We start from the raw sequence: 12984 nt of genomic DNA on the forward strand, positions 1-12984 counted from the left end.
TTAATACCCCTGCTCCCAGCAACTTCAACACATTATAGGATCAGGGCCACAGCACTATTTATTGCACCAGGCTGTAGCAGCTCCAACTCCCATAGAAAACTTTTTTCCATAGCCTTACCTCTCAAGTAACTATCCATCTTCCTTTGTAACATCTCACATGATTCTCTATCCAGGCTCCTGCTACCATGCCCCACAACGTCACAGCCCCTTGCGTGAAGATGTTTTTCTCTGGATTTGCTTTTAAGCAACTCAGTTGGAATTCCGAGCTTCTGCCCTCTTGTTCTTAGCTCTGCAACTAAAGGAAAGGATTGTCCCATCTACCCTGTCAATCCTCAGTCAGATCACCCAGAACATACACCAGAATAAAGCAGTCTCTCATCCTAACTCAGTCCTTATAGTCCCAGGCATCCACCTGGTGAATCATCACTGGGCTTTCTCCAAGGCAAGTACATCCTTCCACAAGTGGGATATCAGAATGAACACAGAATTCCCTAACAGGTCTGCCAAGGGCCTGTGAAACTGCAGTGACATTGCCTTCCTTTTATATTCTTCATCTCTTGTAATGATTCCCAAGATCCCATTATTCTTTTTGATCACCTTTTTATCAGTTATCCACATGGGCACTTGCCTCACCTCCATCCCTGATTATTCTATCCCCTATCCTGTGCGCCCTGCACTTTGCAGCAGTAGTCACTGACTATTTCCCCTCTCTCTAACCCAGGGGTCACTGGACAGTGATCAGAGCAGGAACCCTGGCTGATTTCCCCTCTCTCTAACCCAGGGGTCACTGGACAGTGATCAGAGCAGGAACCCTGGCTGATTTCCCCTTTCTCTAACCCAGAGGTCACTGGACAGTGATCAGAGCAGGAACCCTGGCTGATTTCCCCTTTCTCTAACCCAGGGGTCACTGGACAGTGATCAGAGCAGGAACCCTGGCTGATTTCCCCTTTCTCTAACCCAGAGGTCACTGGACAGTGATCAGAGCAGGAACCCTGGCTGATTTCCCCTTTCTCTAACCCAGGGGTCACTGGACAGTGATCAGAGCAGGAACCCTGGCTGATTTCCCCTTTCTCTAACCCAGGGGTCACTGGACAGTGATCAGAGCAGGAACCCTGGCTGATTTCCCCTTTCTCTAACCCAGGGGTCACTGGACAGTGATCAGAGCAGGAACTCTGGCTGATTTCCCCTCTCTCTAACCCAGGGGTCACTGGACAGTGATCAGAGCAGGAACCCTGGCTGATTTCCCCTTTCTCTAACCCAGAGGTCACTGGACAGTGATCAGAGCAGGAACCCTGGCTGATTTCCCCTTTCTCTAACCCAGGGGTCACTGGACAGTGATCAGAGCAGGAACCCTGGCTGATTTCCCCTTTCTCTAACCCAGAGGTCACTGGACAGTGATCAGAGCAGGAACCCTGGCTGATTTCCCCTTTCTCTAACCCAGGGGTCACTGGACAGTGATCAGAGCAGGAACCCTGCATGATTTCCCCTCTCTCTAGAACTGAGAGTAGCAACTGTCTGACCACATGATGCTCAGTTTAAATCCACTGGACACAAAACCAAAATTAACCAGGGGTCAGTGATCAGGAGCAGAAACCATGGCTGATTTTCCCCCTCTCTCTAACCAAGGGAACACTTGACAGTGATCAGAAGCAGGAACCCTGCGTGATTTCCCCTCTCTCTGACCTGCAGGCACAGAGGCCAATTATCACTCACTGTACCTCCCCTGTACCTGAGATGAACAAACACAGAACAGAGGTTTTTTTGGGGGGTGGGGGGGGGGGGGGGGAGGGCATGGTGGTGGTTGGAACGATGAATCACCCATGTAACTCAACACAAAAATTAGGAGCAGGAGTAGGCCATTCGGCCCCTTGAGCCTGTTCCACCATTTGATAAGATCATGGCTGATCTGATTGTGGCCTCAACTCCACTTTCCTGTCTGCCCCCCATAACCCTTGACTCCCTTATCTATCAAAAATCTGTCTAACTCAGCCTTGAATATACTTGAATATATTTAATGACCCTGCTTCCACTGCTCTCTGGGGAGAGAATTCCACAGACTAACAACCCTCAGAGAAAACATTTCTCATCTCAATCTTAAAAGGGAGACCCCTAATTGAGTTCAATAATTTCAGAACATGACAGGCCACCCCCCCCCATTTTTATTTTTAGTTACTTTTTTCTTTTTGTTTTATTTTAGTTTGTTTCATCATTCATTTGTCTTACCATGTGCCTGCCCACTGTTTTTTTTCACGTTTGTGCCTTGGGTCAGGGCTGTTCATTTTTCTATCCGTTAACACCCTCTCTGCACTAACGCTTTGTCTTTCAACACATACCGTTTGCCTTTGCTCCATGACCTTCTGGTCAGTTATTCTCTGTGACCCTCTGTCCTATTAACATCTTCCCTTTTGTTATCTCTTGCCCCACCCCCGCTTTATTTGCTTAAAACCTATTACATTTCTAACCTTTGCCAGTTCTGATGAAGGGTCACTGACCTGAAACGTTAACTCTGTTTCTCTCTCCACAGATGCTGCCAGACCTGCTGAGTATTTCCAGCATTTCTTGTTTTTATCCCTAATTTTTAAACTGTGTCCCCTAGTTCCAAACTCCCCCATAAGGGGAAACATCCTTTGGGCATCCCGTGTCAAGTCCCCTCAGGATCTTATATGCTTCAATAGGATCACCTCTCATTCTTCTAAACTCTAATGGGTATAGGCCCAACCTGTTCAACCTTTCCTCACAAGATAACCCCTTCATCCCAGGAATCAGCCTAGTGAGCCTTCTCTGAACTGCTTCTAATGTAATTAAATCCTTTCTTAAGTAAGGAGGCCAAAACTGTACACAGTACTCCAGATATGGTCTAAATAAGGCCCTGTACAGCTGCAGCAACACTTCCCTACTTTTATACTGGATTCCCCCTTGCAATAAAGACCAACATTCCATTTGCCTTCCTAATGACTTGCTGTACCTGCACACAAACGTTTTGTGATTCATGTACCAGGACACCCAGATCCCTCGGTACCGCAGAGTTCTGCAATCTCTCTCCATTTAAAGAAAATACTGCTTTTCTATTCTTCCAATCAAATGGACAAGTTTATACTTTCCCACATTATACTCCATTGGCCAGATTTTTGCACACTCACTTAACCTTTCTAAATCCCTTTGTAGACTCTTTATGTCCTCTTGACATCTTGCTTTCCTACTTAACATCAGAACTGGTTCTGATGAAAGGTCACAGACCTGAAACGTTAACCCTGTTTCTCTCTCCACAGAGGCTGCCAGACCTGCTGAGTATTTCCAACACTTTCTGTCTTTATTTCAGATTTCCAGCATCCGCAGTATTTTGCTTTTACTTTCCTACCTATCTTTGTGTCATCAGCAAATTTAGCTACCATACATTCAGTCCCTTCATCCAAGTCATTGATACAGATTGTAAATAGTTGAGGCCCCACCACTGATCCCTGTGACACTCTACTAGTAATGGCTTGCCAACCCAAAAAAGATCCATTTATCCCTATTCTCTGCTTCCTGTTAACTAACCAATCCTTTATCCATGCTAATATGTTTCCCCCTACACCATGAGCTCTTATTTTGTGTAGTAACCTTTGATGTGGCACCTTATCAAATGCCTTTTGGAAGTCCAAGTACACCACATCTACAGGTTCCCCTTTATCCTCCCTGCTTCTTACTTCCTCAAAGAACTCTAGCAAATTAGTCAAACACGATTTCCCTTTCATAAAACCGTGTTGATGCTGCCTGATTGTATTATGATTTTCTAAATGTCCTGCTACTAGCTCCTTAATAATGGATTCCAGCATTTTCCCAATGACAGATGTTAGGCTAACTGATCTACAGTTTCCTGCTTTCTGTCTTCCTCCTTCCTTGAACAGGGTGTTACATTATGATTTTCCAATCAACTGGGATCTTTCCAGAATCCAGGGAATTTTGGAAGATCCCAACCAGTGCATCTAATATCTCTGCAGTCACTTCTTTTAAAACCCTAGGATGCAGGCCAAGAGGTCCAGGGGACTTGTCAGCCTTTAGTTCTAAAAGTTTTCTAATGGCCAATGTTGTTCCTTTTTTTCAGAAGCAAGGATAATCCAGGAAACTACAGGCCGGTGAGCCTTACGTCAGTGGTAGGGAAATTATTGGAGAAGATTCTTCGGGACAGGATTTACTCCCATTTGGAAACAAATGGACTTATTAGCAAGAGGCAGCATAGTTTTGTGAAGGGGAGGTCGTATCTCACTAACGTATTCTAAAGGGCATTAAGGTGGACAAGTCCCCAGGTCCGGATGGGATCTATCCCAGGTTACTGAGGGAAGCGAGAGAGGAAATAGCTGGGGCCTTAACAGATATCTTTGCAGCATCCTTAAACACGGGTGAGGTCCCGGAGGACTGGAGAATTGCTAATGTTGTCCCCTTGTTTAAGAAGGGTAGCAGGGATAATCCAGGTAATTATAGCCTGACGTCAGTGGTAGGGAAGCTGCTGGAGAAGATACTGAGGGATAGGATCTATTCCCATTTGGAAGAAAATGGGCTTATCAGTGATAGGCAACATGGTTTTGTGCAGGGAAGGTCATGTCTTACCAACTTAATAGAATTCTTTGAGGAAGTGACAAAGTTGATTGATGAGGGAAGGGCTGTCGATGTCATATACATGGACTTCAGTAAGGCGTTTGATAAGGTTCCCCATGGCAGGCTGATGGAGAAAGTGAAGGCGCATGGGGTCCAAGGTGTACTAGCTAGATGGATAAAGAACTGGCTGGGCAACAGGAGACAGAGAGTCGCAGTAGAGGGGAGTTTCTCAAAATGGAGACGTGTGACCAGTGGTGTTCCACAGGGATCCGTGCTGGGACCACTGTTGTTTGTGATATACATTAATGATTTGGAGGAAAGTATAGGTGGACTGATTAGCAAGTTTGCAGACGACACTAAGATTGGTGGAGTAGCAGATAGTGAAGGGGACTGTCAGAGAATACAGCAGAATATAGATAGATTGGAGAGTTGGGCAGAGAAATGGCAGATGGAGTTCAATCAGGGCAAATGCGAGGTGATGCATTTTGGAAGATCCAATTCAAGAGTGAACGATACAGTAAATGGAAAAGTCCTGGGGAAAATTGATGTCCAGAGAGATTTGGGTGTTCAGGTCCACTGTTCCCTGAAGGTGGCAACACAGGTAAATAGAGTGGTCAAGAAGGCATACGGCATGCTTTCCTTCATCGGACGGAGTATTGAGTACAAGAGTTGGCAGGTCATGTTACAGTTGTATCGGACTTCGGTTCGGCCACATTTGGAATACTGCGTGCAGTTCTGGTCGCCACATTACCAAAAGGATGTGGATGCTTTGGAGAGGGTGCAGAGGAGGTTCACCAGGATGTTCCCTGGTATGGAGGGCGCTAGCTATGAAGAGAGGTTGAGTAGATTAGGATTATTTTCATTAGAAAGACGGAGGTTGAGGGGGGACCTGATTGAGGTGTACAAAATCATGAGAGGTATAGACACGGTGGATAGCAAGAGGCTTTTTCCCAGAGTGGGGGATTCAATTACGAGAGGACACGAGTTCAAAGTGAAAGGGGAAAAGTTTAGGGGGGGATATGCGTGGAAAGTTCTTTACGCAGAGGGTGGTGGGTGCCTGGAACGCGTTGCCAGCGGAGGTGGTAGATGCGGGCACGATGGCGTCTTTTAAGATGTATCTAGACAGATACATGAATGGGCAGGAAGAAAAGAGATACAGACCCTTAGAAAATAGGCAACATGTTTAGATAGAGGATCTGGATCGGCGCAGGCTTGGAGGGCCGAAGGGCCTGTTCCTGTGCTGTAATTTTCTTTGTTCTTTCTTTGTTCTAACGTGATTGAGTTTTTTGAGGAAGTGACGAAGGTGATTGATGAAGGAAGGGCAGTGGATGTTGTCGACATGGACTTCAGTAAAGCCTTTGACAAGGTATCTCATGGCAGACTGGTACAAAAGGTGAAGTCACACGGGATCAGAGGTGAGCTGGCAAGATGGATACAGAACTGGCTTGGTCATAGAAGACAGAGGGTAGCAGTGGAAAGATGCTTTTCTGAATGGAGGGATGTGACTAGTGGTATTCCGTAGGGATCAGTGTTGGGACCATTGCTGTTTGTAGTATATATAAATGATTTGGAGAAAAATGTAGCTGGTCTGATTCGTAAGTTTGCGGACGACACAAAGGTTGGTGGAGTTGCGGACAGTGATGAGGATTGTCAGAGGATACAGCAGGATATAGATCGGTTGGAGACTTGGGCAGAGAAATGGTAGATGGAGTTTAATCCGGACAAATGTGAGGTATTGGATTTTGGAAGATCTAATACAGGTGGGAAGTATACAGTAAATGGCAAAACCCTTACGAGTATTGACAGGCAGAGAGATCTGGGCGTACAGGTCCACAGATCACTGAAAGTGGCAATGCAGGTGGATAAGGTAGTCAAGAAGGCACACGGCATGCTTGCCTTCATCGGTCGGGGCATAGAGTATAAAAATTGGCAGGTCATGCTGCAGCTGTACAGAACCTTAGTTAGCGAACACTTGGAATATTGCGTACAATTCTGGTCGCCACACTACGTGTGGAGGCTCTGGAGAGGGTACAGAAGAGGTTTACCAGGATGTTGCCTGGTCTGGAAGGTATTAGCTATGAGGAGAGGTTGGATAAATTTTGATTAGGAATAGCCAGCATGGCTTTGTCAAAGGGAGGTCATGCCTAACAAATTTGATTGAATTTTTTGAGCATGTGACCAGGTGTGTAAATGAGGGTAGTGCAGTTGATGTAGTTTACATGGATTTCAGCAAAGCCTTTGACAAGGTCCCACATGGGAGACTTATCAAGAAAGCAAATGCACATGGGATACAGGGTAACTTGATAAGGTGGATTCAAAATTGGCTTAGCTGTAGGAGACAGAGAGTGATGACAGACGGCTGTTTTAGTGACTGGAAGCCAGTGTCCAGTGGCGTACCACAGGGATCTGTGCTGGGTCCCCTATTGTTTGTCATTTATATAAACGACATAGATGACTATGTGGGGGGTAGGATCAATAAGTTCGCGGATGACACAAAGATTGGCCGAGTGGTTAACAGTGAGGTGGAGTGTCTTAGGTTACAGGAAGATATAGATGGGATGGTCAAATGGGCAGAAAAGTGGCAGATGGAATTTAACGCTGAAAAGTGTGAGGTGATACATTTTGGAAGGAGTAATGTGACACAGAAGTATTCAATGAATGGCCTGACACTGGGAAGTTCCGAGGAACAAAGGGACCTTGGCGTGTTTGTCTATAGATCTCTGAAGGCAGAAGGGCAGGTTAATAGGGGTGGTGAAAAAGGCATATGGAACACTTGCCTTTATCAATCGAGGCATCGATTACAAAAGAAGGGAGGTCATGTTGGAGTTGTACAGAACTTTGGTAAGGCCACAGCTGGAGTTCTGTGTGCAATTCTGGTCGCCACATTATAGGAAGGATGTGATTGCACTGGAGGGGGTGCAGAGGCGATTCACCAGGGTGTTGCCTGGGATGGAACACTTAAGCTGTGAAGAGAGGTTGGATAGGCTTGGGTTGTTTTCGCTGGAGCAGAGAAGACTGAGGGGTGACCTGATCGAGGTGTACAAGATTATGAGGGGCATGGACAGGTGGATAGGGAGCAGCTGTTCCCCTTAGTTGAAGGGTCAGTTACAAAGGGGACACACGTTTAAGGTGAGGGGCAGGAGATTTAAGGGGGATTTGAGGAAGAACTTTTTTACCCAGAGGGTTGGTGACGGTCTGGAATGCCCTGCCTGGAGGGTGGTAGAGGCAGGTTGCCTCACATCCTTTAAAAAGTACCTGGATGAGCACTTGGCACGTCATAACATTCAAAGCTATGGGCCAAGTGCTGGCAAATGGGATTAGGTAGACAGGTCAGTTGTCTTTAATGCATTGGTGCAGACTCGATGGGCTGAAGGGCCTCTTCTGCACTGTATTATTCGGTGATTCTGTGATAAACTCGGATTGTTTTCACTGGAACGATGGAGGTGGAGGGCGAGATGATAGAGATTTACAAAGGTATGAGTGGCATGGACAGAGTGGATAGTCAGAAGCTTTTTCCAGGGTGGAAGAGTCAGTTACTAGGGGACATAGGCTTAAGGTGCGAGGGGCAAAGTTTCGAGGGGATGTGCGAGGCAAGTTTTGTTTACACAGAGGGTGATGAGTGCCTGGAACTTGCTGCCGGGGGAGTTGGTGGAAGCAGGTACGAAAGCGACATTTAAGAGGCATCTTGACAAATACATGAATAGGATGGGAATAGAGGGATACGGTCCCCGGAAGTGCAGAAAGTTTTAGTTTAGACAGTCATCAAGATCAGCGCAGGCTTGGAGGGGCCGAATGGCCTGTTCCTGTGCTGTACTGTTCTTTGTTCTTTTCCAGTACCTTTTCCCTAGTGATTGTAATTGTTGAAAGTTCCTCCCTCCCTTTTGTCTCTTGATTTTCAAATACTCTTGGGATTTTTTTTTTATATCATCTGCTGTGAAGACATGCACAAAATACCTGTTCAACGCTTCCACCATTTCCTTGCTTCCCAAGATTAATTCCCCAGTCTCACCCTCTAAGGCACCAATGCTCACTTTAGTTACACTTTTCCTTTTTAAATACTTATAGAAACTCTTACCATCTGTTTTCTATTTCTAACTAGCTTTCTCTCACAATCAACACAGTACTGAGGTGCTTCATCTACCCACTGAACCATTGGGTCATAAGTGCTTTAAACAGAATACACAAAAAATAAACACAGTGTCACTTTTAACCAATCTCTTTCACATTGGCAACTGTATTTATCAAATAGCACTGCTTGAGCCTGACTTACCGGCAAGTTAAGTTTCTTAGCATCAACAGGGACATGGAAGGGCCAGGCAAACTGGTGCTTCCACAGTGTTTTCACCACCCCTTTCAGCATGTACTGGAGCTGGTTAGTCGCACGCCCGGACTTGTTGGGGTTCATAACCTCTGGGGATGAAGCAATGACTGTCCCAATGGGGGCCAGTGACTGGGGAGCTGGAGCAGCTGCTGACATCTGTGGGCTCCACAACACATCACACATCAATGGCAACCTCTGGACTCTCCTCTTGGCTCAATGCAGCCCATCTCCAGCCACCACTCTCCCCCCACCGTGCAATCTGTGGAAAGAAAGGCCCGTGTTAGAACAAGATGACAAATCAGGAACAGGAATGACCTGAAATACATTACATCATCTTAAAGACCAACATGAGGAGGCAACAGTGAACTCACGTGACTGTGCCAATAGGGACATGCTGCAAACAGCATGATATTCACGCTACACCTGGTTAAAGGATGGTGTTAGGAAATGGTGTTGCCCGAGGCACAGCACTAATGAGTAACATTACAACTTGGTAAATTATTCTGCCCACAGTGAGGCTTTTTTTGGCAGGTGAGGTGTTGTTTGGGAACCACAACAAGTGACTGACTTTCACATACACGGTGGGGAACAGCAGTGTTTCCAGGCTCCAAGAACAGCAGATCCTGGCTTTATACTATAATGTACTACACACCACCAAATGCAAACTCAGTCTGTGCTGGCATCAGGTGTTTAGAAGCAGCAGTTCTCTTTAATGTACAAACAGAGCTGGGACCGAGTCAGTGAGACAGGGAACTCGGCACTCCCGACAGATCTTAGTTAACGATCACTTCGAAACATATGAGTTTTTAAAATCACCAAATAACTGGAGATGTGCATAGGATCAGGAACTGTCATCAGGGCTCGGGAGTTAAGTGTTGAGGTTTTGCCATATGGATCACCTCACATGGACTAACTCCCTTGTGATTCATTGACAGGGTTACACAATGAGAAAATGTAAAATACCAAGTGCCCAAAATAACCCCAAGCACTTGCAGAAAGGGGAAGATGACTTGAGGACTGATCCAGAGCAGCTGCACCATACCAATCCGGATAAATCTGAGAGGCGCGGCAACAGTCCTCAGCACCTTCGAATTAGGAAATGGGAAATATAGATCAGTCAGGATTCCCGCTCCTGGTCACTGCCAGTAATACCTGTGGGGAAATGCACAAAACTGAGCATAAAAGGCTGAGAAGCCAGCCAGGAGCGCTTTTAATCTGGTTATCTAACTTATCCAAATCCTTGACCACAAATCCCAGTTAGAATCTCTGGTTATTTATTTATTTTTTATTTATTTATAGATACAGCACTGAAACAGGCCCTTCGGCCCACCGAGTCTGTGCCGACCATCAACCACCCATTATACTAATCCTACACTAATCCCATATTCCTACCACATCCCCACCTGTCCCTATATTCTCCTACCACCTACCCACCTGTCCCTATATTCTCCTACCACCTACCTATACTAGGGGCAATTTATAATGGCCAATTTACCTATCAACCTGCAAGTCTTTTGGTGGTGGGAGGAAACCGGAGCACCCAGCGAAAACCCACGCAGACACAGGCAGAACTTGCAAACTCCACTCAGGCAGTACCCAGAACGGAACCCGGGTCGCTGGAGCTGTGAGACTGCGGTGCTAACCACTGCGCCGCCTGTTAAATTGTGTCTGGTTCTGGGCACTGCACCTTGGGAGGGATGTGGGGCTTTAGAGAGGATGCAGAGAAGATTTGCGAGAATGGTTCCAGGGATGAGGGAATTCAGTTGTGTGGATAGATTGGAGAAGCTGGGATTGTTCTTCTTGGAGAGGAGATTTGATAGAAGTGTTTAAAAACATGAGGGGTCTGGACAGAGTAGAGAGAGAGAAACTGTTCCCATTTCCAGAAGGATCGAAAACCAGATGACATTGACTTAAGGTGGTTGGCAAGAGAATCAATGTTGACATGAGGAAGGCAGCGAGTGGTTAGGATCTGGAATGTACTGCCTGAGAGCGTGGCGGAGACTGGTTCAATCGCGGCTTTCAAAAGGGAATTGGATGAGCAGCTTAAGAGAAAAAAGTTGCAAAGGTCCGGGGATTGCTCAGGGGAGTGGAATTAGCTGAGCTGTTCTTGCAGAGTACCAGCACGAATAGCCTCCGTCTGTGCTGTAACCATTCTATTTTTCAAAGAAATAGATGATACATTTAGGGGAGGCGGTGGCTTAGTGGTAATGTCACTGGACCAGTAATCCAGAGCCCAGGCGAATGCTTTGGGGATATAGGTTTGACTCCCACCACAGCAGATGGTGAAATTGAATTCAATTAATATATCTGGAATTGAAAAGCTAGTCTAATGATGACCATGAAACCATTGTCGATTGCTGTAAAAACCCATCTGGTTCACCAATGTCCTTTAGGAAGGAAATCTGCTGTCCTTATCTGGTCTGGCCTACATGTGACTCCAGACCCACAGCAATGTGGTTGACTCTTAAATGCCCTCTGAAATGACTTAGCAAGCCACTCAGGTCAAGGGCAATTAGGGATGGGAATTAAATGCTGGCCTAGCCAGCGACGCCCACATCCCACGAATGAATTTTAAAAAATACATTTGCTGTCTTAAGTTGACACCGGCAAAATTCAAATGGAAACAAGTCAGAAACAAAGACTGGGTTTATTCATTAGGTTGAGAGTGTTTTTTGGCATATTAGCCCTAATTATCGAGTACAGATTTCACAGAATCTGAATGCAGAAGGACAACACAAATAACTTGATCACAAACTCAATGTTGCCGTTACGAATCATACAGCCCGTGGAAAGTGAGGTAATGCACTACACAACCAAACAACAACTATTGGGAAATGAGAAAATCTATGGCAACCAGTCACAGTGAATAAACAGAACTAACTAAACGTGTCTTAATGAAGAGCATCTGACATTATTTACACCACACACTACATCATCACATCCCAACAATAACTTCATATTTACGCAGTGATTTTGATCATCTGTGAAGCACCTTGGAATGTTTTGCTGTTAGAGATGCTATATAAATGCAAGCTGTTGTTTACCACAGGGTCCTTTACCACATCACCAGGAAGTCTGTGGAAGTCAATGTCAAAACTACTACAAACCAAAAATCCCACAAGACACCCCCCCATAACCTATCCAATACCCCACAACCCACCAGAAGATACCCTCATTGTAAAACACGGAGTGTGACACATTGCAAAATAGTTCTCATTTCATTTCTATTACCTTTCAAGATGGGATATGAATGCACAGTAGGGAGCCACAGAGCAAAATCGATATAATCACTAACAGTTTACATAGAAAACTGAATGTAATAATAGAATGGGATCTCAAAGCATCAGTTTTTAAAAATCATCGTACTTTACATAATAAGCATGGAATGTGACTTCTTCACTCATTGTAAATTAGTGGCCCTGATTCAACTTGGGAAAATTAAATCTGCAAATTGTCACCAAACCCACTGCTAGGAGAGGAGTCAATAGCTGAGAAGTTTGCTCACACTCTGCAGCTTGTGCTGCTTTACACTGGAACGGCACGGCCAGGGGACTTTGTCCCGGTTCAGTGAGGCCTGCAGCGGCCTCTGTTCCTCTCCCAGCCCCGAGTCTTCCTACAGCCGCTCCCCGAGGTGGTAACTCCGCCGCCGGCCGGCCGGGCCGGGCCGCTCCCAGTCTCCAGGCCGGGGGCAGGCAGTCCTGGAACCGCGCCTCCTCAGCCCCGGCTTCATGGCGGCGGAGCGGAACTCCAGGCCGGCCCCGCCACTCAGAGCCTTCCCCGGCCCCCTGCCCGGTTGCCCTGCCTGGATCCCCGGGCCGGCGCGGTCCCCCTGCCCGGCTCGGTTACCTGGCCCACGGACACAATCGGTCACCGATCCTCCAGCATCCTCCGCTGCGGCGCCGAGCCGCCCAGACACTGCGACTGCGCGGCCTTGCGGCGCTTGTTGGGAGTTGTAGTTTCCCTGAGCCCCAGGGCCGGAGGACAGCGAGTGACAACGCGGGGGAGCGGGAACTACAACTCCCAGCATGCCACCGCCGAGCAAGCTCAGCCCCCCCCCAACGCGGGTTTCAGCACTGGAAGAAGTGGGA

At 46.6% G+C, this 12984-nt stretch overlaps 1 protein-coding gene across 6 annotated transcripts in view; it reads right to left on the reverse strand.

Moving 5' to 3' along the window:
* Window positions 1–12846, reverse strand: part of LOC137347545 (bromodomain-containing protein 3-like) — a 78468-nt gene extending 65622 nt beyond the window's left edge. For 4 of the 6 annotated variants that reach the window (XM_068012015.1, XM_068012014.1, XM_068012013.1 and 1 more), the window contains exons 1-2: window positions 12743–12846; window positions 8846–9155 (exon numbers count right to left, since the gene is read on the reverse strand). In XM_068012015.1, the coding sequence (XP_067868116.1) occupies window positions 8846–9079 (234 nt within the window). In that variant the 5' untranslated portion in view covers window positions 9080–9155; window positions 12743–12846. The other 2 variants (XM_068012012.1, XM_068012010.1) reach the window with 2 other exon arrangements.
* Window positions 12847–12984: the final 138 nt, after the last annotated feature.

Source organism: Heterodontus francisci, chromosome 32 (assembly GCF_036365525.1).
Source record: "Heterodontus francisci isolate sHetFra1 chromosome 32, sHetFra1.hap1, whole genome shotgun sequence".
Lineage (NCBI taxonomy): Eukaryota > Metazoa > Chordata > Chondrichthyes > Heterodontiformes > Heterodontidae > Heterodontus > Heterodontus francisci.